Source organism: Branchiostoma belcheri, unplaced genomic scaffold (assembly GCF_001625305.1).
Source record: "Branchiostoma belcheri isolate BF01 breed outbred unplaced genomic scaffold, Haploidv18h27 scaffold10, whole genome shotgun sequence".
In the NCBI taxonomy this organism is placed as follows: domain Eukaryota; kingdom Metazoa; phylum Chordata; class Leptocardii; order Amphioxiformes; family Branchiostomatidae; genus Branchiostoma; species Branchiostoma belcheri.
The window spans coordinates 2,173,066-2,196,017 of NW_017802380.1; the positions used below are offsets into that span (position 1 = coordinate 2,173,066).

General features: G+C 40.1%; 3 protein-coding genes across 21 annotated transcripts in view; 1 reads left to right on the plus strand and 2 right to left on the minus strand.

Moving 5' to 3' along the window:
- LOC109471661 overlaps positions 1-8,426 on the minus strand; it is a 43,174-nt gene extending 34,748 nt beyond the window's left edge. For 4 of the 16 annotated variants that reach the window (XM_019771067.1, XM_019771044.1, XM_019771037.1 and 1 more), the window contains exons 1-6: positions 8,284-8,410; positions 6,574-6,751; positions 3,700-3,841; positions 2,741-2,858; positions 1,977-2,097; positions 1,207-1,367 (exon numbers count right to left, since the gene is read on the minus strand). In XM_019771067.1, coding sequence (XP_019626626.1) covers positions 1,207-1,367; positions 1,977-2,097; positions 2,741-2,858; positions 3,700-3,841; positions 6,574-6,751; positions 8,284-8,353 — 790 coding nt within the window. In that variant the 5' untranslated portion in view covers positions 8,354-8,410. Of the gene's footprint in view, positions 1-1,206; positions 1,368-1,976; positions 2,098-2,740; positions 2,859-3,699; positions 3,842-6,573; positions 6,752-8,283 lie in introns of all 16 variants that reach the window. The other 12 variants (XM_019771022.1, XM_019771073.1, XM_019771008.1 and 9 more) reach the window with 7 other exon arrangements.
- Positions 8,427-13,846: 5,420 nt separating this feature from the next.
- LOC109469393 (phosphatidate cytidylyltransferase, mitochondrial-like) lies at positions 13,847-17,708 on the plus strand. Its single transcript, XM_019767899.1, has 8 exons — positions 13,847-14,012; positions 14,308-14,490; positions 14,759-14,851; positions 15,132-15,282; positions 15,591-15,736; positions 16,142-16,307; positions 16,800-16,862; positions 17,222-17,708. Exons 1-8 carry the CDS (start codon positions 13,902-13,904, stop codon positions 17,299-17,301), a joined length of 993 nt encoding a protein of 330 aa, XP_019623458.1. The 5' UTR covers positions 13,847-13,901; the 3' UTR covers positions 17,302-17,708.
- A 663-nt stretch (positions 17,709-18,371) lies between these two features.
- Positions 18,372-21,679, minus strand: LOC109472250. Of its 4 annotated transcripts, none has more exons than XR_002140355.1 (3): positions 21,506-21,679; positions 20,053-21,280; positions 18,372-19,542 (listed from the first exon to the last, which is right to left on the minus strand). XR_002140355.1 is itself a non-coding variant. In XM_019771896.1 (2 exons), the coding sequence occupies exon 2, from the start codon at positions 20,978-20,980 to the stop codon at positions 20,363-20,365; it is 618 nt and encodes a 205-aa protein (XP_019627455.1). In that variant the 5' UTR covers positions 20,981-21,280; positions 21,506-21,679; the 3' UTR covers positions 18,372-20,362. The 4 variants fall into 4 exon arrangements, 1 of the variants encoding a protein (XP_019627455.1); XR_002140354.1 differs by having other exon boundaries at positions 18,372-19,078; positions 19,457-21,280; XR_002140356.1 differs by lacking the exon at positions 18,372-19,542 and adding an exon at positions 19,783-19,930 and having other exon boundaries at positions 19,967-21,280.
- Positions 21,680-22,952: the final 1,273 nt, after the last annotated feature.

Sequence of the window (22,952 nt, forward strand, 5' to 3'; positions counted from 1 at the left end):
AGGAATATGCCAGAAACTGAAAGGCATGTTAATTCCTGGAGATGGTGTACCATGCCAGGGAATGTGATTTTCTGACATGAGATAAAATTCAAAGAACAACATCTTTTTTGTACTAGTAATCTTTTTGTCGTATTTCCTTCTGATGCTATACTGTGTATGAATCGGAATAATCTTGCGTTCTGAAAAACTTTCAATTGTTTCGTCATGATTGTTGGGTGTGAAAAATCAGTACTATTTGACACTATCATGGATTTAATTAATACAGTAGTTTACTAGACCTTCATGGAAAAGCATCTGAGTTATGTCCCTGATTTCTACAAATAAATGAATGATAGAATTGATACACTAAAATGATACACAAAATGTTTATCATGCTGATAAACCAACATTTCTGATTTACTCTTAGCTTAGATCTCTCTGTTGCCTAACCCTGTAACCAATACAGATCTACATGTACATGTAGTTTTGTATGGAGAAGGCTTAATGCCTGACATATCACAGTTTGTATGTTAAACCATTTGTACTTTGCCTCCCTGTAGCCATCACCTGGCCTCAAACAATAACAAGTCCAAAGTTCGGCAACTTCCTGTCCCATTCTCAGGCCAAGGCTGGATAACAAAACAAACATGTCTGGAGTTCTGTACCACAGAGTTTAACCTTCTCCCTTCTGCCCACCCCTGTAATCAATAGAGATTCAATAGCCAAACTACTACTTCAGTGCTTGCAACACTGTAAACATTGCAAAAGCCCAGACATGTTTGTTTTGTTTTTTTTGTTTAGCCTTGTCCTGAGACTGGGAGGTCCTTCAAGCCATCTTGCAAGATATGATAATGGTATTCATTTATTGTACGAGAACTACATGACCTATACCTCTTCCCTCATGACCTCAATGAAAAGTGGCCTGAAGGACAATTTGAGCTTCTCATGAATAAAGAATGGTTCTTGACACTTGAGGTTCTTACCTCTGCAGAGTAATAATTTGTTATATCTCTTACCTCTGCAGAGCATTTGTATGTTAACTTGTCTTACTCTCTTTTTAATGTATATTCATATCACTATCAGATATTATGAGTACAGTATTTTAAAGATGAATGATCAAATGATCATGTTGTCAATTAAATGTTGTTAGACAGCTGTATTTTTGTAAACTACAACACAATTCAGCATGCACTCCTGCAATGTTGTTTCATTAAACAAAGTTCTCACCAGTCTTGGAGTGGTGAGTGATGGTGGGTGGCTGGTTCCTGGAGTGGACAGTGATGTGCATGTCCTGGCTGGTCTGGGCGTTGACGTGGCCCTTGCCCTTCTGTTCCACCGAGGTGGCATGGACACCGAAGCAGTACTGGCCATGGGAGTTCTCAGGTACACTGCAAGGATATGTAGCAGACAGTCCAACTTAGTAACGTCAAACCATTGCATTTAACAGACGGGACTGGCTGTAATTTGAACAACTGATCCCCCATTCCAAAGTTTTGAATAAACTGAGCAGAGAACAAGTCACTCATCAGTGTGGATGTGTGTTTGTGTATCTTCCTCCTCTTGCCTTACAGATACAGCAGGGTGTAATATAAAAACATCTATTCCAAGGTCCTACATACAATTGATTGTACCTGACTGTGTACTCATAATCTAACAAGAAGTGAGGGGGAAATGGTTACTAACTGCAGACTGACAGGAAGCTAAAATTGGAGGTCAAAATGGTCTCCCAGTGCAGGTTGGGAGGAAGTGAAGATGAATATGCACAGAATCAGCAAATCCAATATTCATCTTTCATGTAAGAGGTGATCTTCACTTGCAGAGATTTTGTTGGATCAGGTGTTTTCTGCAGGTTTAAATTGGTTGTCAAACTGTCTTAATTTTGTGGTTGAACTTTGTGGCTTAGCAGCTGAGCTGTCAGTTGTTGCATGACAGGATGCTGTCATGTAGCACTGAGGGGGGGGGGGTATTATAGGATAGGCCAAGACAATGGTTCTCACCGAACGGAGAGCTGGTTGGCCTGGTCCTGAGTCAGCTTGTTCAGGTTCCTGCGGTGCACACGCTGGCCTCCAGCCAGGAAGTGCCACCCAGACGGCACACTCAGCTGGCACCGACACTTGTCTGGTGGGAAGGACAGAAATAGCCTTTAAGATTTATCATAGACTAAGGAAGAAAACAAGTAAATCTGGTAAATCTTCTGCAAATTCTACAAGAATCTAATAACTTCAATGCCACCCAGATGGTACACTCAGCTGGCACCGACACTTGTCTGGTGGGAAGGACAAAAATAGCCTTTAAGATTCATCATAGACTATGGAAGAAAATAAGTATAGCAATCAGGTAAATCTTCTGCAAATTCTAGAAGACTTCAATTCCACCCAGATGGTACACTCAGCTGGCAGTGACAGTCTGGAATGGTGGGAAGGACAGAAATATCCACTGATATCAGTCATAGACTATGGAAGAAAAGTACATGACTGTATTGCAAGCTAAGGGCATATGGAAAATGAATTTTTGATGATCTGTGGATGATTTAACTTAAGATCAAAATGAGAGTATTTTATTCTCCACAGAATCTCAGCAAAGTTAATTGACTTCTTGTATATGTGATATCATTGTAACCTCAAACTAAATTTGTTTGATTCCACCAAATTTTAACTGAAGTAGGCATGACCTTGTATGTCATACCACATTATATAGTAATCTATTAGTTACATGTGCATTGTAATGTAACCATAGACACAAGAATAATTACTGTATGTACCAGACTTGCAGGAGACCTCCTGGCCACAGTTGCAGAGAGTCACAGTCAGAGTCTCAGAACCGTCCTGATCCTCCAGCTGGGCCTGGATGTGAAGGGGGATGACCTCACCTTCGTTGCCCTACAGAAGAGAAATAACATTTACTTGACATTGTATATTATCAAGTGTAAGGAACAACTACGTAATGGCAGCATTGTATGATACGTGCTATACGTATTACAGGACATTGTTTCATGTATAGTATACGTAGTAGTATGTATATGTAGTAGAATGAGACATTTGAATTACATTTAATTTGTATGTACATATATGTACTTCCTATATTTCTACAATGGCAGAGAATTCCTATTATCGGTAAATATGCTACATTAAAGCCTAGTAAGGACAGATCTATATGAAAATATGCAAACTGGATACATGCAAGTTAAAGCATGTATTTGATGACAAAACCTATTGACAAGGTGGGCAGGTACAAAGTATAAAGTTCATATTGAGGTAATATTGAACCGCATTTGTCACATTCGAGTATTGATTATACAATATTTGTCTTACCTGACCAAACAAAACCAAATGGACAACATCTCTACCTTTTGGTAATGTAACAAGTCTGCATATATAACTATGGTCCAAACACAGTTACAATACAAGTTTTTCTCTAATTCACAAATAAATTCAATACCCTCTACTAGATACATTTTTGTGGAAGAATATTACAGGCTTTATGCAAACACAGCAAAAAAAGTTCACACATGTTCACAATGTAGTTTTAAGAATGACTCAAAATAATATTTAAGCATGCAGACTGTTATTTTTCTAGCTTACTGTTCCATGACATAGAAGGTTTAAAGTTTTAACTTAAAAACTTTAAAAAGCTAGCTGAAATTTGGTCCAGGCACAATGGTGACTTCAAGCAGTAACATACAATACTGTTGATCACAACACATGAAGGAAGGTAACCCACCTGTACATGCTGCACCTGCAGCCTGGGCTCGTCGGGCTGTGGGCGGAGACTGATGAAGACACTGGCAGGCTCACTGCGCTCCACCTCATCCTCAACTGTGTACACAAAGTTGTCCACACCGCTGAAGTGTTCTCGGTCAGGGCTGGCCCAGGAATACAAACAACATAAAATGTTACTTCCAGATTTTTTCACGGTACTGTTATGTTCACTATTTTCACTGTCACTTCCGTGACCTGATCATCATAACAGTTAACAAATAATTCCCGGACTTTCCTTTTCCTGCACCAGTCGCCACAGTGAATATATAGTTTGAAAATTCGTGAACATATCCAGTTTTCTCAGACTGTGAAATTTTGCTAGCGTGAACATAAAGTGAATTACATTATATGAAAATGCTTTTAATGGGCTAATTAGTCTTTGCAGTTCTAGCTGCCCAGTGCCCCTCATGGCTAGTCCAGCAGACCACCTGTAGGACTAAATAAATCATGCCTATCTTAAGTGGTACGCAACATACAAAATTTATGAATGAAAACTCTCCACTCAGTCTGCACCTCAGAGCCAGAGTAAACAAACATAAATATTGATACTGTACCCTTATGTTTTTATAACCACATTGTCTCCGCACTTGGACTTTGTACTGTTTATTTGTTCGGAATTATATAATGATCGTGAACCTGACCTGAAACAATGGTTTGGGCATGCGCACTGATTTTGTCTCAAGTTCTCCACAAATAAACAAGGTAAAGGTAATGTTTTTATGACCTTTGTTGTACTTGACTCAGCACTCAGAGTTTTATCACCTTACCACCAGTATAATGTACTTGAGAAGGTCAGTCAACTTTGTAACTAGTCAGTACATTGCTGCTCACTTGAAATACACTTCAGACAATGCTTCAAATGTCTCAAGCAGTCACCCAAGATGCCATCCAACAATATGGTAAGCCAAATGAACAAGTATAATTTATACAGTGATTTGAATAGCTATAAAAAAACTAAATTGGTCTTGATGGTTTAAGGATCATCATCTTCAGTAGCCAATGGGAAGCTTTAGATTCTGAATGTTCACTTTTGCCCATTTGGTGACAATGCACAAAATTCATGCCAGAGACTGTTGTGTCCGGGGACAAATTTTGGATTTTCAACCCTTTGTCATATTATTGATTTCATGCTACATGCAAGGATTGAAATGTTTAAATTGTCAATTTTAGAGTCCTAAAACAGTAATATGAATCAAATCTGCATCAGTGTGTATCATTCACAAGTGGACTCTGAGCTGTGAACTTTTTGTGACCACCACCCAAACAACTAATGCCCTGGAGAAGTCGACTGATAACATGAAGTGCCATACATGTTGTCTGGCAACTTTGATCTACCCAGTACACGTGTATGCATGACACGGTGTCTGGTGTACAGATATGTGTCACCTTTGTCCCATGATAAGCAAAATCAGTTAAATTGCTATGCTGTGTTTTAGAGAAGTTTGTTGCATACTAAATATGTATCTTTAAAAGATCGATGAAACTTGTACATTACCAACTCTTTCCTTTACTTATATTCAGCTTTTTTTCTCTGAAAAATCAATCTTGATATTAATTGGAATGGCATTAAGAGATTCTTCCCCGACACAATTGGCCACAACCTAAAAATACATGTTTCGAAATTTAAGAGTGTCACACGAGGTCTGCTGCGTATCAGCTGTGGTCGATTTCTGCAAGGAGGCGAAAGAGAGACCTCCTTGGTTTCGGTCGGTTATGGTGTCTAGGCACACCAATTCCTCCAATCACTGGCAGTGCAAATGTAGGGGGTCGTTAAGTAATTTAAGCCTCTCCGCCTGTCTGCACATGACTGACAGTCATTGTTACGAAAAGTGCTGACAGGTGTTGAACTTGTGGTCTGAGTTTGGGCAACGAGGTTAAAAAGAGAGACCTCCTGTGGTTTTGGCCAGTTATGGTATCTAATTAAGGAACACCAGTTCCTCCAGTTACTGGCAGTGTGTGGAAACCCATTCACTGGAAACCAGAGGGCAGGAGGAAGAGAGGGAGACCAAAGCTAACATGGTGACGCACTTTTCAAAAAGACCTGGAAAATAGAGGGGTGCTGTTGGCGGTTGGTGGATGCTAAAAACCTGTCTAAAGATCGAACAAAGTTGTGGAAACTTGCAATTGCTGGCCAGTGTGCTTTGCACGGGAGGAACTAAGTCTTAGTCTAAGTTATTGGCATAGCACAGACATGTGACTGACAATCGATTGTTACAGAAAGTGCTGACATGTAGTGGAGTCGCCACAGGTGACAGCACGTGCCGACCTGGGTGACCTACAAGTGTTGACGCATGACACTGTAGATGTAATTTAGCTATGCTGGGAAACAGGTTACGTAACAGGTACTAAGCTATTCTTTCCTGCGGGTGCAAAACAGGTTCATTCATCATTCACCTGGTCTGGACTTTGGCCAAGCTGGTGGGGTGCCATTGTATGCAAATCACTCAGAAACCCCACCTGACTGTTCTGAACCCACTACAGCAAATGAATGCAATCACAAACCTTCAAGTTACAAAATACAAAGAATACAAAGCTGGTATTGTGAATTTGCGGCAGTACTCAGCGACGTATGTATGGCACATGCTGGCCGTTTGCAGAATTTATGAATTGGCACTGCACGTATGTACAAGTTCATGACTCATGTAGCTTCAGTAGACTGGGTGCCATCCTCCAGAGTTACCACCGGCTCGCTAACTACCATGGACTACCCAGGCCTTAGAGCCAGTCCAGAGCCTCTGAGGACTTGATTTTTTTAGAACAGGTGAAAATCAATGCGCGCGCAGATGTCATCCATAAAATTAAGTCGGTGTGGCGTAAACTGAGTTCTCTCTCTCACCTGTACTGGAAGCTGCCTGTCTCCTGGTCCAGGATGATGTTGCGCGGGTTCTGGAAGCGGAAGCGGAGGTTCTGGCTGAGCTCCTCCCCCGCCCGTGGACAGGCGTGGAGCTGGCCGTAGATCACATGATCCTCGTGGCTTTTTATCTTAATGTCGACGGCCGTCAAGTGTTCAGCATCTGAAGGGAAGGAAAAAGGATGAGATACCTGTCATCTGGGGCACTTAAAGAAAGAATGAGGATTTCTTCTAGAATAAATAGATAATCTCTGACCCTGGTTGCTGCCCTAATATGTATACTGGGGCCCCCATACTTGCTCTAAAATCCTAGTGTATTTGATTATGGAGAACAGGACTGACTGGCATGAGCTAAAAATGACATCTCTTTTCAATCATATTTGTCCGTCAATAATTGGAGCTTCTAAAATATTTGTGACAACTCTTCTGAACTCCAATTTCTTTGCTGTATTACTCTTGAGCAGAAAATTCTATAAATAGCAGGGATTTCCTTCACAGTCCATTTTATGGAATCTGACATACTGCATTTATAATAATAAAAAGGTGGGATAAATATGACGAGTATACTTGTTGTTTTTTTTTTGTCTCAATTTTTATCTACGACCACCTGTTAGACAAGTAAAAAAAAATTCTGAGTCAATTTCCAGCCATCATTGTCAATTGTCACTGCCAGGCAGTATCTCAACAGGTCCCTTTGACCACAGGCAATTTTCAGTTTTAGTATTTTGTGGTCCATTTTTCAAACAATTCTGTGAAAAGGATGGCTATCTTGAAAACAGATTCACACATAATTGTTTCCCACTCCCTGATTATTCATTCTCCAGTTTTTGAAATTTGATAAACAGAAAACACCGTTTAATCCGGGCGGATTGAAGTGCCATATGCCACTCCGAAGGCCCACATAGCCTATTGTATTACTCTTTCAGGGGGCAACCCCCACTAAAACCCCAGTGTGACAAGCCTTTCTCTCCCTATAGTTATGGTAATCCACCTCCCCACAAAAACATTAGGCCTGTTGTGATCCCAATCTTGGCATCAACAAGTATATTTCTGGGAGGTTGGTATTTAGACACACACTCTAGACTGCCAAATTTGATCCCTTAAATTTAAAAAATGTACCAGTCCTTCTATCCAACAAGGTCAGAGCTACAACTTGACTATTTGCCATTGAATGTAACAGAAGAATGATGTTAAATTGCCTGGCAAATTTTAAATGCTACTGCGGGTAACGGTGGTGCCATATGCCACTACGGGAAATACTGGAAAGTCAATTTGCCCAGGGAAAGGAAAACAAATTCATCTAAGTGCATCAACCAGTTGGCTTGTGGTTATTAAAAATTAAATATTAAAAAAGATACCATTTGCGACTTTCCTAGGCAACTATTGATACACTTACCAAAGTGTGTTTCAAATGCATTTAATATTTTGGACTGAATAAATACTTGGCTCCAAAATAGGGACAAATAATGTTACACATCCAAATCATAATTCTAATTTCTATGAGATGAAAATTTTTTAGCTGAAAAATCTGTAAAGATTTCAAAAAGTTGACATTTGGTTGAAATACTACAACTGTGTGCCGATCTGACTGGTAAGAAAAATCAAACTTCCTTCGTAAAAAAAAGTCAATTTTGTTACAAAACTGTTTCCCAGAAAGGCAATGAGTAGAGTGAATTGGGAAGAAATCAAACTTACTTTCATCACACTCCCAGGCAGAGGCACAGGCCACCCAGCACAGGAGAGCCAAAAACGCGGGGACCCTCATCTTGTCAGCTGTCCCAACTCAAACTGATCTCTCCCCACAGAACACCAGTATTTATAAGGTCCCCCGGAACAATGGGATTATGGACCAATGCAAGTGTTTATGCTAATTAGAATAATGCTGACACAGGGTGGCCCTGCATGACACCATTTGCCCACAGCAAATACCAAAAGTTGTAAATTAACCCCACAGTGTCAACTTATGTGATAGGCTGGTAAGTTGTGTACACTGCACATAAATTTTGTTGGTATTGTGGGGTACCGCACAGCCATTGGGTGAAGGGGCATTTAATCACTGCACACGACAAGGACAGAAGGGCAAAGCCTTTAAATTGAAGTCCTGCCAGAAAGCGTTTTGTAAGTCTGGTCAGGTCTGATCTGTTTTGGGTACATGAGAAAACGCTGAGACTGCCTTCTGGAACCAACCACTTGTTGTCTTCATCAGCGATTTTTTTTCAACAACAGGGTCACCCCACGTAATATGATACGCTTGTACAATGACATCATCGGCTTGTTTTCGAGTTTTGGGGTTGATGAACTGAGGACTTTGGCTTCTTGAGTTCAAGTTGAAGTTTGATAGTGATTTTACAGGTTCAGTATTTGATAAGACTGAAGTTCAGGAGCACGACAACAGTAATCTATGGATGTAGTTTTATGACAATTAGTAGTAGTAGTAGTAGTAAGCCTTAAGTAATATTGGTTGTACTTTTCTTTAAAAGTCTAACTGCTTCCAGCCTGTTCTCAACTCTTAAGAAAAAACACCATTTGTTATTAGTTCCTGTTCCCTACATGCATATCTGGCATAAAAAAATGCAATCTGGCAGAGCCATGTTGTTACATGTACAAAACAGAGATAGTGTCAGATTATGAAGATCTGACACATACAAACTTTTTTTTTACAAAATGTAAGACTTAGTTTAGTTTTCTGTATTCTTTTTACCTTCTTGCCTTCTTCAAAAGTTGGATTTGAAACATTCTGTGGTAATATTTTTGTTAATATAAAAATGGATACTACACAAGATGACAAATCCTTAAAAAAAACATGTAGAACTGTCCATTGTTACAAGTACAATTACTAATATAAAAGCAATCTCTTTGTTCAGTCAAACATTCCACTTTTCTAATATTTTCATTTCATCTATCTCATACATTTTTTATCCAGTCAAATACCAAGAGAATGTCAATGTCCAAAATCTATAGAAATGTGGTTCTGACATTTGCCACAGAAGTGGAAAGATAATGACCCTAATGGCTACACTATTGTCCCAGGTAAGTATCGTTCTTTGTCACCTGCAGGTGTGGCAGCTGGCTAGCACCTGTACATGGCTTTGTTCTTCTTTTCCTTTGTTCCGTTAAAAAATTGCAGCAGTTAGTGACCAGTGACCTTGCATCCTGATAATACATGATTATGGGAATCAAGCATTATGAGGCTTTACCACTATTCCTATGTGTTAACAGTGTAATATGATAGGCCTTTAGTGTATAAATCATAAAATACCGACATCAATTTCAGCCCAAACTCTAGCATACCTGATACTTATAGTCACTTTTAAGAACCACACTCGAGATTTTGTTTACTTTAATATCTAAACTCAACTCAAGATCTATCACATTACTTACATGCAATATCTCATATGATACACTGTATGTGTCTACCATGTTCAGTGGTCTTAAGTTCACAATTTTCTCACTTGAGATTCATACATTTACAGTACTATATGACACAAACATTTTACTTGTGGTCTTGGTCTTATTCAAGTCTTACAGTGCATGAGGGGAAAGGATCATCAAGGAAGAGCCATTTTTATCTGGGTTATATCAAGGACATTATACATGTATCTGTCTATCCAAATGGGATAGGAGGAAACAGTGGTTTTAAGGCGCCTGACTAGGCATTCTGCTTGGCTGGCTTTCAAGCTGGCAAAGGGACAAGAAGTAAACCACATATTTGGAGAGTAGAATCAACAAGCGTCATGCCACAACCACATACCGCATGGCTCCCAAACTGCTGATGCCAGCGAAACAGCACTTCCGAGAAGGAAGGCTGCCTGTTGTTGTTGCCAAGGAGTGCCATGTGTTTGGTTAAGGCCTTACTTCTTCTTACTGCGACACAGGAAATGGGAAAGGAATTAGGGTAAAGGTAATTCTAACAAAAACATGAAAAATACTGCTTGGGTGGAACTGTAGTTTAAAGTAATTTATATCCATATCAAACTTTTGCAGTTTCAAGCAAAAATCTCACAAAAGTGGCTGAAGAAATATTAACCTCAACCTCAGACTTGCTATAGTATGGATGCTCCATGTTTAACACTATAATAGTCTGAATGTCTAAACGTGGCAAGGGCTGACTGTTGACGGCTGTGATAGTCAATAGATCTTCCTGAGGAAGAACATTAAACTTTCTATACGGATTTTACTTTTGAGTTTCACCAAAATCACAGAAGGAACCTCAACTGATATTTACTGGTATGTGCATTATTGGCCGCCTGATCCTGTCCTGGATGTGGGCCAGGGTCAGAACATAAACAAAATTCCACAACATTGAAAAGCAAGATGTCACGATGAGCACATCAGACTGTATTTAGTTTAGAGGAAGTTAGTGTCAGTGTCAGCTTGCACAAACTGAGCTACTTTGGGTAGTCAGTACCGGCCTGTTTCTAAGGCAATACCAATTCAGTATGGTGTTTAGCAGACTCTTTTAGAATCAGTTTGATTGGAATAAAGCTGGTCGTGAAAAAGCTGGAAGAAGTACAAAAACAATTATTCCATATTGTCCTTGAACAAATCTATAGTCTCTACAGGTACTTCATCTACACACAAAATGTTGTCATGTATTGCTGTGCATGTATCTCATACATGTATACATGCAAACTTATGGGCCATAGGTTCATATCTAGATTCTGTAGTTGTAGTCACCTGCATTGATTTGTGATTTGAACACTAAACGACCTCCAGCTGATAAAGATGATTTATAGCTCGGCTGACTTTATAGCAGACCTTGTTTACAATCCCTGATAACATACAATAGCAGAGGTGTGATTAAAAACTTTATCACAATTGGGCTGAGGCATTGGGGCATGCATGTACATGTATCTTTAATTGTAGAAGACAAAAAAGCTTAATTACCAAGTAATTATATTTAGAGTGACATAAATTAGACATTTCTGCCCTGATGTCATGATAGCATAACCAGTAATAATCAGGATTTAATCAAAATTTTAACTCTCTTGCTCTGGATCTTGATCTTGATACTGTACTGCGTAACACCCCTCGGTTGGGGTCAAACACGCAGGGGGGGATGAGCCTATACAGGGCTCCACATACCAGGACTACCATAGTGCATAGTTATTTGACAAATGTAAAGAGCTGTCAATATATACCTGTAACGTTAGATTCCCAAATGCCCTCAGCTGGTAAACACTAAATCAGTAAATGACCTACTGGACGTACACCTGTACTGGCTGTACATTGGGCATGGCCTGTATGGCTGCAGTTCAACTTTCACAAGCTAGGTGCCATCCATGTCAACATTTGCTGAGAAGAGAGACATGCATAATTTATGGTGGGCCAAAGTCATGTACATATAAACCTTTTAATTTTGATTGCGTGGAAAATGTCTCACTGGTCGCACCATAAATTTATGACAAGTTAGAAGAGCCCACCTGGTCCTTTCTATGAGCTGATGCATTAACGTTATTCTTTTAACAGTCCTATAAATTCTCTCAGGTTTCTTCTTTTTCTAAAACATGTTGCAATGTTGATAGTTATTCAGTATACCCCTGGCCCTGAACAACACTATTTACTGATGTTTAGAACACTAACTTATGTTAGAATTCAGAAGAATGAGTTGTTGTTGTTGTCCTTGTTTAGACCCTGTTCATACCAGACTTATATTTAGCGGTTTCAACCGGTTTTTCAAAAACCCGGCTAAAACCCTTAGCGTTCATACCAGACTTTTGATAACCGGTTTTGTAAAAATCCTGTCCGGTGAATATCCAATTACTAGTAATCGGCCATGACTGCAGTTTGAATAACCGTTCCTCCCGCTCTTCTGATTGTTGTCCTTGGCCTTCTTGCTTGTATGCCGTCTTCAGTTTGTTTTTTTTTTACCTTAGTGCAGCACTGATCCTTTATCTTCAAGAAATCAGCCTCCTCCAACATTTTTGTTTCGGTAGAGCCCTCCCCCCCCCCCTAGCTTTTTCGAATTTGGCGACTCCTGCTCTCCAAACCTTAGTCAGTATCAGGAGCGTCCCGTTCGCCGACCAGGTTGCGTTTGCTGATTCCATCGCAAAATGAAGAAAAACCGTGGAAAAACAGTGGAAACGAACTCAAAGTTGGTCAAAACAACGCGATCAAAAAAGCTTGCAGGTCGCACACGGCCAGGATGCTGACCCGTGACCCCGGAATTATGACGCAAAAACCGGTTCAATAAACCCTTAGCGTTCAGACCAGGTTTTTCGGTGGAAAAACCCTTCAAAAACCCCTCAAAAACCACCTCCCGAGGTGGTTTTTCAAAATCGGATTTAAACCCCTAAAAAACCGGTTAATTTGCGTTCACACCAGGTTAAATAAAAACCGGTTTTTAGAAAACCGGTTGAAACCGCTAAATATAAGTCTGGTATGAACAGGGTCATGGTGTGTTATGGTCAACAAATTTTCTTGGATGTAGAAATGACCTTTTTTGGGCACAGCAGCTGAATAGACATGATACTTTGGTTCAAAAAATCATACATTAGAATAATAACATTTCATGAGCAGGGCTGAATCAATTCATTAACGGAAAAACCCACTACAAAACACTTACCAAAGCTTTGCCTTTTCCTCCGAAGTTTCTTATCCTTTCCCGCCACAGCATCTAAACGCAGGTAATAATCCCTTTTTAAATCAAACATATCGATCCAGTGCTTTCTTTTAAATAAAATTATTCAGATAAATATAATGAATTTACTTTAAAAAGACACATTTATAGCTGATTATTTTCACTGTCATATTTAATAACACAACTTACTTCGATAACATACGTGTGGCTGCTGTCCTACGCACTTTGACCTCTAGCAGCTAGCAGACGCCCTACCCAGTCTACCCAGTCCATCTGAAGAAAACACGTGCCTGTATCGTGATCGGCGACTTCTGCGTCTGATTTTTCCACCTTCGTCGGATACAGACATCTTTTACGTTACGTAACGATTATTTGGTATTGCATAGGTGATTTGGAATAGCCGTGGTCGATTGTCAAACCTTAGATACGGCGTGCCCCCCTCCCACCCCGGATGACCTGCTGTTAGTTTTTTTAAACTTTTTAGTCACATGTGATTCTTGTAAAGCAAAACATGGCGGAGTGACTGCGCTGACGTGCTGCCTCCAGGCCTTGCAGCTCTACCTGGAGCTTACCTGCTACCTCATCAGTTATAGCTCATCTTTAGGTCCTCTGCACATGCATGGACTGTAGAAGAGGCACAGCAAACGTGCTGATACCTTCTCAAACGCAGCTGATTTGAGAAAATCCAAAAGTCAACAGACGACCGCCTGTCCACACTGATCACGTAGCTAACATGACCCTAAAGCTGTCGAAGATTGTTTCCAACTTCCCACAAGAAAGCCTGGCGTTGGCTTTCGCCTATGGATCTGGCGTTTTTCACCAGAGGGGACATAAAGCTATGTCGGTAAGTCACTAATCATGATATCAAATTTTCGATTCTATTTCAGTTGGATTGAATTATTTTGTAAATTATAGGTGACCAAGGCGGTGTCATTTTGACCTCATGCTTGGCATGAAGATCAAACTAAATTTCATATGTTAAAAGATATTTGATGGAGCATCACATACTAACATACGTCCCATACACGATATAGTAGCATGCATTGCTGTAGTTTTTGACAATCACATTTAGAATATATTGAAAAATATGAGATGAACATTCATCCACCATTCATAACAAACCTCTCCTTTTCCCATAGCAAAATATGGTGGACTTCATCTTTGCTGTGGACAACGCTAAAGCCTGGCACAAGGAGAATATGAGGAGAAACAGGAAACACTACTCCTTCCTCAGCAGCCTGGGGCCTGAGAGGATTGCTAGGGTACAGGAGAACTGGGGAGCCAGGGTTTATTTCAACACACTAGTGCCCTGTGAGGACAGAGTAAGTACAGTACGTTGTGGTGCCAAGGAGAGAGAGAGAGAGAGAGAGAGCAAGAGCGAGAGAGTGAACAGTTACTACAAAGGAATGTACCTATTAGTAAACAATCAGTGACTGAAAGTTCTTGACAGTCCTCTATTACCTAAGGCTAAGTAAAAAGTCTGAGGAAATCGTACTTATGCTTCTTTTTGCTAGGTGCTTTTGATACCGTAATGTTTGTGCTGTTTGTTGGAACCACATTTACACTGTATGTTTGCACTATTTTGTGTAGCTTATCAAGTATGGAGTCATCAGCACAAGTGACCTGATTGATGACCTTCATCAGTGGGAAACTCTGTATGTCAGTGGGCGTCTACACAAACCTGTAAGTACTGACATTGACAATACAGCAATGTGCTTAAGTCACACATCTTACATCAACTGTAACAGCAAGGCATGCAGGTGTTACTCTTGAGCATGGCATGAAATTGACTATCATCAAGCTGTCAACTTCTGTTATATGGCTAGTAACATCTAATGTAAAGCTATAGTAGATTGCATGTAAGGTGATATGCTACAATGATTACAACAAGGAAAAGGACATGAGCTTGTTTGTTCTCATTTCCAACAGCACTTAAGTTTGTTCTGTATTTTTTTCTCTTTAGGTACTGATCTTGAAAAGAAGAGACAACCCAGTGTTACTAGAAGCTCTCCAACAGAACACATTAAGTGCCATGGCAGCAGCACTGCTCATGTTACCTGAGGCATTCACAGAGGAGCAACTGTACATTGCAATTACCAGCCTTTCATACACAGGTGGGTTCATAAAAGTCATTGTAACCATAGAAATATAGTTGTTGTATTGTGTTGTGTAATCCTTGTGTATTGAATGCTGTATTTAGAATTATAGACATCAACATCATTCATAGATATAGATTACTAGTGCTTGATAACACAGCGTGTTCTGATGAGTTTTCAGTTTCTCTTTCATTTCTTTCCTTCCTTTGCTATGCTCCCAGTTTGGCAGTTTTGCTTACACAGATGATTTTACTATTTTATGTATATCTGAAAGATAATACATATTCTGTACGTATCAACAAGCTATTGTATTACTACAATGACAGGAGATTTCCGCATGACAGTTGGAGAGGATAAGCAGAAGGTACAGAACATAGTGAAGCCCAACGTTGCCAGGTTTCAGGAGCTGTATCATCCCATCTTGGACAGTGTCAACCACATCCACTGGCACAAGAAACAGGCTTTTATTGAGGTACACATGGGTGTATTGTAAACCTTCAGCCTGCTAAGGTAGCTGTTTGGCACCTAATCTTTATTGGTTATGGGATTCAGCAGCAGGAAGAAAGATAAATGGTTTAGGGCAGATCAGGGGTGGAGTTGTGAAGATAAGAAACATGGTACATGTACAAGAACAATTGCACAGAAAAATTGTAAAAAAAATGTCCTGTATTTCCAGCCTCAAATTAAGGATACACTGTTATAGTTTTTCAAGATGAAACAAAGGGCAGTCTGCTATCCTGGGATGTGCCATTATTTTTTCAATTGTTATGAAGATGCAGTTGCTATTCCAACTTTCTACCATGTGAAATACAATTGATTGCAGTATCATATACTGTAACACATGTAACTACGTGTACTTCAACCTTCTTTGTTACAGCAAGACACAAGTCCCCACGCAGTCTACTCCCACCTGAACATGCTGCCAAAGACACTGCAGAATCACATCTGGCTGGAGAAGAACCGAGACAAGAGGCACCAGGATATGGAGGAAGTGATGAAGAGTCTGGCTCACAGCGCGGACTACAGAGAGGTTGTAGAAAGAGGTGAGAGAAAACAGATACTTGTCATAAAAATACATGTTATCTAAAGCTTTGCCTCTGTGTAGTACTGTAGAGAGGGTATTGTTTCCAGTGTCTATGTGTGTGTGTGTTTGGTTGTTTTTCGGTAGTTATTGGAACATGCCAGGCTCATCAGTGACAATGACAGAAGTTACGTCCAAGGTCTCAGCAAAGGTTATCCCATTTGTTGTCTCCAATTTCCTGCTACATGTATATCCATGTCTGTTGCCTTACGAGACTAGAGGGAAAATGCATAGACAGGATATCAGTAGTAATGTAACCAAATACAGTATTCCCTAAAACTTATTGAGGTATGACATCTTTAATATCTTCTTCTTCCTCTAATTCTGAGATGTTTAGATTTGGTACGGGTGATACTGATCTTAGGAGGGCCCAGGACACCACAATTTTTGTTCATCAATTTACTAATTTCTTGTTCACTGTCAAAGGTAATGATAATTTTTGTTTTCTTTTCAGGAGTGCAGGGTATTGTGAAAAAATCCAGCATAACTCAAAGTCTGAAGAGTATTCTAACAGCAGGTGAGTCCAGCTACCTTTTTTTCAGTGATAGATATAGTACAATGTACATTGTATGAATTTGGTAGTTTGATATTAACCCAAGTTTTGTTCATGTTACTATCATCACCACATACTTGAAATGCCCATTCCAAGGTTGTGAAGTTAGCAGTTATTCACTCCCCACTGTATTTGTTGCTCATTCACTAAAGTCACTATCAGTAGAAGTCTGGGAGAGAAAAACTGGTCAATTTGACCTTGAAGTCCCCCTCCCAGTTGAATACTAGTATGTACATTTGTACATAACCCTGTAATATTTCGACTGACTTTTACAACTACTATGAGACTGATTTTTACAAGTGTCTTCATCCTTCTCTGCACAGGCATGATGAAGAGTGTGAGGTACAGTGCAGCAAAACTGAGAAAGATGATGTCCAGCAAGAGGCAGCCTGTGTCAGTGTAGGTAGCAGAGACTGGGATATGGAGTGATCTGTTAAGTCTGACACTCAGATCATGTGTTTGATACATGTTTTAGATTGTGGATGCACGCAATGTGCTGAAATATTCACAGCTATGTTCTAGTTATTCATTTAAAGTTAAAGTTTATTCAGTCCATACGGGTATTACCTGAATGGTTGGTGTGTGTATGTGAATAGCCAATTTCATTTACATTTCATCCATCCACAAAGCTAATTTGTCTGAAGGGCTTTACTCTTGCAGTATGGTCTAATGTAGATTTTCTGCAATGGTCTTCTTAGTTCCAGACACCGTACATGGTTTATGTAAGCAAAGTTAGGAAGAACATGACATCTTGCCTCTACCTCTATGTTGTTGGTACTTGTAGTGACATTGTCAAGCAAATAAAGATTGACTGTTCATGCTGGCAACTTCTGCTTGCAAACACAATTTATGTACCATTTGTCTTGCCCTACATTCTCGTCACCTTGTTCTAGCCTGGGTACCATCCCAGTTAGTTTATGTCCGTTACCCCTATTCTAGCTCCAAGGCTCCTCCAATTGCGTCTCAGCAAGGCAAGTGATCAGTGGAGCAAACCACAGCTGTGATACCTGGCTAAATTTAGCCTCTACCAGGCTTCGGGACACGGCTGGAATGAGTAGAAGCTGGCCAAGTAGAGATAACATGCCAGGGGAGCTCAAGTACATTTTGCCACATACATGGGTCACAATATGTACCCTCTGCCTCTGGCCGACCAACTCCCCTGGTGTACTATTCCCTTTATTTTGGCCAATTCTGCTATTTTTCCAGCGATCCCTGGCGCCTGGTAGAGGCTAAACTAACTTTACTAGCCAAGATTACTGTTCTTTTCCACCTCTGGCTATAACTTATAAACGTACTCAAGTCATTACATTTATTAGTAATAAAAATAATTACCATATAACAGAAAAGGGGTTTGATAACCAGCTTACAATTCTACAGTTCATCAACCAAGTTATCTATCCATCCAAACTAACCCATTCATTCCCTGCCATATGTATTTCAATCTATTCAAGAAGTGACCAGGCACATAGCATATCGATTCAACTTTTTTTATTCTGAAAATCTGTACAAAGTTTTCAAATATCGATAGAGAATGACTTTTGCCTCGTGTTTGACGTCAAAACAGTTCACATACATACATGTGTACATACATACAACAGCAATACACAAGTAAAATAACCTGGAAATGAAAGATTTAGATAACCGCTTCTTAAAAGTAGAAGTGGGCGTCTGAGGTATAATACACGTTCCGTGTTGAGTTGGGTCAGGTTGATGCTTGGAGTCTTGTTTGGTCTTCCAGTCTGTTCAGAATTCCACGTACTGAAAAAGATCTAGTGAACATGTCTCCCAAAACAACGTTAAGTAACTCACGACAGCATGGTCTAAAAAAATATCCATTTTCTTTTCTCCACGAGGGGTTACCGAGTAAAATGTCACACCAAGTAAAATGTGGCAGTATTAAGAAATCTAGAAAAGGTCTGGGCTAAAACATGGACAAAAATAAATTTGGTATCAAGAAAACAATAGTAATCCAGTAATACATGTACTACATTTCAAGCACTCACACCAAAGGGCATTACTTCCCATTGATCCCCATTTACCGAAGTCGGCTAGCTGCGGGTTGTTCTCCTTTCTGATGACGAGCGAGGCACTGCGAGGCTGTGACTAAGTCTGGTCTGAGGAGGACCATGGAACTCAGCAGATGGACTGCCGAGGCGAGTTGGGCCAGAGAGTCAGCCCACCTAAAGGACGATCATGGTCAAGAAATAGGTAAACAAGGGCTCTTGGTGACAAGTGATGTGGCTGAGGAAAACCGTAAATGCTGTATTTGCCCTTCACAAACTAGAAGCACCAAAAAGTAGCAATCCAACTAATGTGTTAATTAAAAATGTGACAAATTTAAATAGGACCAGTTTAATACTCTACAACACTTTTTTGACAAGAAACCTCAAAATTGTTCACCCTAAAGTGTCAGCTGAAGAACATTTTGGTATGTATTTTCCGCAAATGTGTCAAATTTCACATATCTAAGTTCTAACAGAAGTGTCAAATTTCATATATCTAACGTAAGTACGGAACATGCAATAAAGTGCAGCAAAGAGAAATTAACATTGGTACACCTGTCAGTGGGGGACTGAGCTCCGAGAGCTCGGCTGTGGTAGGAGTGCCTCCAGCTGTCTCGCAAGGGAGCAGTTGATCCAGAGGGCTGACATTGAATGCAACACAATTGCGTGAGAAACAGAACACAAGACAATGTGGCAAAACTTAACACCATTGCAGTTAGTTAGACTACTACCCAACAGCACATTCCAGATACTTTTCAAGTCTAGTTTTCACATCCAGTGAGGAAATGTGTTGTGAAAATAAAACCTTTGTATCAATGACATGTTCATGTAAAATCCCACAAAATGTTGCAGCACTGCAATTTTGAATATGCTTTCACTTTCAGATGTAATGATGTATACTGTAGCATCAACTACCAGACTGGTAAATAAATAAAAAAAATTGACTGCCCAGTGCTGCAAGTATGTTGTGGGTAGTTTTGAAATGCAAACTTTCTAACCAGTTAGAGCTACTAAATTATGAAGTATTTACTGCTTTATCCATGGAGGTACTTTTAGTAGCAAAACATGGTTTATCATATGTCTTCACAAGGCAAGTCATTTCATAGTACTACTTAGAAAACCGTACAAACTTTACATAAAGTACAATATACCTATAGCCAGGTAACTGACTTCCAGCATCAAGATACCCTAGACTTGGAGCTTATGGGGGCCTTGGGAGATGTGCTTTGCTCACAATTCCTCTGCCCTTTCTCCACATGGCTTGGTTTCCGCTCCACCACAAACCAAGCCACACCATCCTTGTCAGCTCAACTGACAACCTTGAGAAGAAACATCATACAACATGAGACCTTGACAATCAATTATACAATTTACAGATAAGGCACAAATTGAACTCATGGTACATAAATATACAAATACTGATTTGATTGATTCCTGTCAACCACTGTTTCCTGAGTTGAGTTACCCCCTCTTGTGGGTGTACTTTCTGACGCGGCTGAAGAATGACCCTAGTCCGAGTATGTCCTCCTCAGAGTCTGATTCACAGTCCTCGACCCTCCATCTCCAATCGCCCTTGGTGTTGGGTTTCCATGTTCCCCGTCTTCTTTCCTGTTCCACTGCGTCTATTGCACTGCTGAGAGATGTGTGTGTGGTTGGTACAACTTTGGCATCAGGTGTGACACTGACCACCTCGTTTTTGTTCAAGTCTCTTTGGATACCAAAGCTGCTGTCTTGACTTTCCATCTCCTGGTCTTCCTCTTCTTCCTCATCGTCATCCCACCGTGATCTAACCGGCGCAACAGCGCTATCGGTGGATGGTGGATTGTCCTTTGTCAGCTGTAAGTCACTGTCTTTCGTAAGCTGAAAGTCCTCGCTTTCCTCAGCCTCATATTTCTGCTCGCGGATGGCGATCTGTTCGGCCCTGATGTCTTCAATCACTCGCCTGACGGTGGCCTCGAGCAAGGCTTTCTTACGGAAATCGGGCGACCTCCTCTTCTTGACCGCTGCTGACTTCTTGCGGAGGGCAGCTGCCAGCAGATGACTGACGTTTGCAGGTGACGCATTTTGGTGGGGTGCCATATTTGTTCTGGCCGGTCGATATGCAAATGAGTTCTCAAAAGCCGGATCCCTTGTCTGCTTTCCACGAAAACAACAGGAAGTTGTGTAGTCTTGCCGCTTCTACTTCCTCAATCTTGACAGTTTTTAGTAAAATAATAAAATTTTTCGTTTCTAATGAGGATTTTGGAAGTCCCTTGGTAGATTTTGCGGTGACAAATACCTCGGTCGATCACGTTTCAGTGCGGATGACTAAGCAGATACGTGGCACGGCGTGGTCTTTTGCTGAGAACTGTACTTGTCCACACCCAGAAGGCTGTATACCTACAAAAAACACAAAATCCCAACCTCATAAGTAACGTGGAAATACAGGTCGACAACTTAAAGCTCTTTGTGGTCGGTTCTAGCCATGAAAATTGTACAAATTTGAAGTTTTAACTGCGCAATTCGACGAACCTTTGAGAAGGTCATATCGTCCCGTCACTCGTACAAAGAAATCGTCAACATAAATGGCTTAAAACGTGAAAAATATCCAACAGTTACGCTCACCTGGTGTCTTAGTAGTGTTCTCGACAATCTCGGATAGACGAATATGCCTTTTGCGGCCAAATCTTGGGGAAAATCGCAGCAGTTTTCCTTCCTTGAAGACAACACTTTGTTCTCCAGGAGGAAGTGTGACGAACGTTCGACAAACGTCCTGTGACGTAAGAGCCAATCACGCAAACGTCAGTCAAACATATCATTCCGCAGAAAGTAGTAAGGGGCTTTACTGAACAACAAAAATAAATCATAGCTGTGCGAAAGTACTAATTATTTTAGATTTAACATCAAACACCTAACTTGTGAACGTCGATGTGATTTTAATTAGAACCTTTGCAATAACTTAGCAAAGAAAACATTTATGTAACCCGCGGAGGATGAGAAAATTGGATGAGTAAACCGGTCCGCCGCGGGAAACTGGGAAGGGTGGTTACCCGGGTGACGACATGGTTATTTTCGTCCCAAGGTCTGCCGCAAAACGTACTTGATGTCGTAAACACACCAAATCCATCACCGAAGAGCATGAGTTCATGACAAAAACACGACCTGAAGCTACTGACAGAAAAAAAATCTGCACTACGTATCATTTATATTGATAGGATCACAGACAGGATCATCCAGTCAATAATGGGGAAAATGCACCATTGGCCGAATGATCCTGTCAATAGTGCAAAATTATTTGTAGATGTAATAGATGTAGATTCTAGTATTTGTTATTGACATGATCATCATTTCCCGGACGTGAAACTAGTTGGTGAAATAAAATAATAATACTAATTCTGTGCTCTATCAAAGTGCACGCATGTGTTAGAGAACCTAATTGCCTTTGGTTTGTCCTTGTTTTGACCAAGGGGATTCAGTACGATGTGTTTTGATGTTTGGCGTATTTCGAAGAAGCATTACTTCGTGTTAAACAATTGAAAAAAAAAATGAAATGATCAGAAAACAAAATGATGAGTGTGATGCATTGGAAAAGATCTTCCTTCGTTTTCTTTCCTCTCTTTTCTTTGCACCAACTCAAATGAATAGTTTTGCACAAGAACACCCTGGTGTCAAATCAAATGAAATCAACACCCTGGTGTGGACTGCGAGAGGAAAAGTTTTATTTCATTTTATTATTTCATTTAATTGAAATAAAAAAAAACTTCATTGAAAATGTACACCTGTAAAGAATAAACCGAAACCGCATATCAAGGTTAGGCCATGTTGATTTGATTATATGGATGTCATCCTCCGGGAACCCCAAAACTGATGCGCGCGTGCGAATAAAAAAAAGTTTTGCAAAAAAAAAAGTTGTTTTCATTATGAAATGTACGTGGTCATGAAGGTTGAACAAATGGCACAGAATATGGTATGGCGAATAATCTACTCTTCGAATTCATTTCTTTACAATTTCGTGTTTTTTCGTTTGATTTTGGCATTCTACGACATTGGTATGGTTTTTTTTTGTAACTTA

Coding starts and splice junctions, on each gene's coding strand:
- LOC109469393 (XM_019767899.1), top strand. CDS start 13,902: ATGACCCTAAAGCTGTCGAAGATTGTTTCCAACTTCCCACAAGAAAGC. Junction 15,283..15,590: donor TACCAGCCTTTCATACACAG/GTGGGTTCATAA, acceptor CTACAATGACAG/GAGATTTCCGCATGACAGTT. Junction 16,863..17,221: donor GAAGAGTATTCTAACAGCAG/GTGAGTCCAGCT, acceptor TTCTCTGCACAG/GCATGATGAAGAGTGTGAGG.
- LOC109472250 (XM_019771896.1), bottom strand. CDS start 20,980: ATGGCACCCCACCAAAATGCGTCACCTGCAAACGTCAGTCATCTGCTG.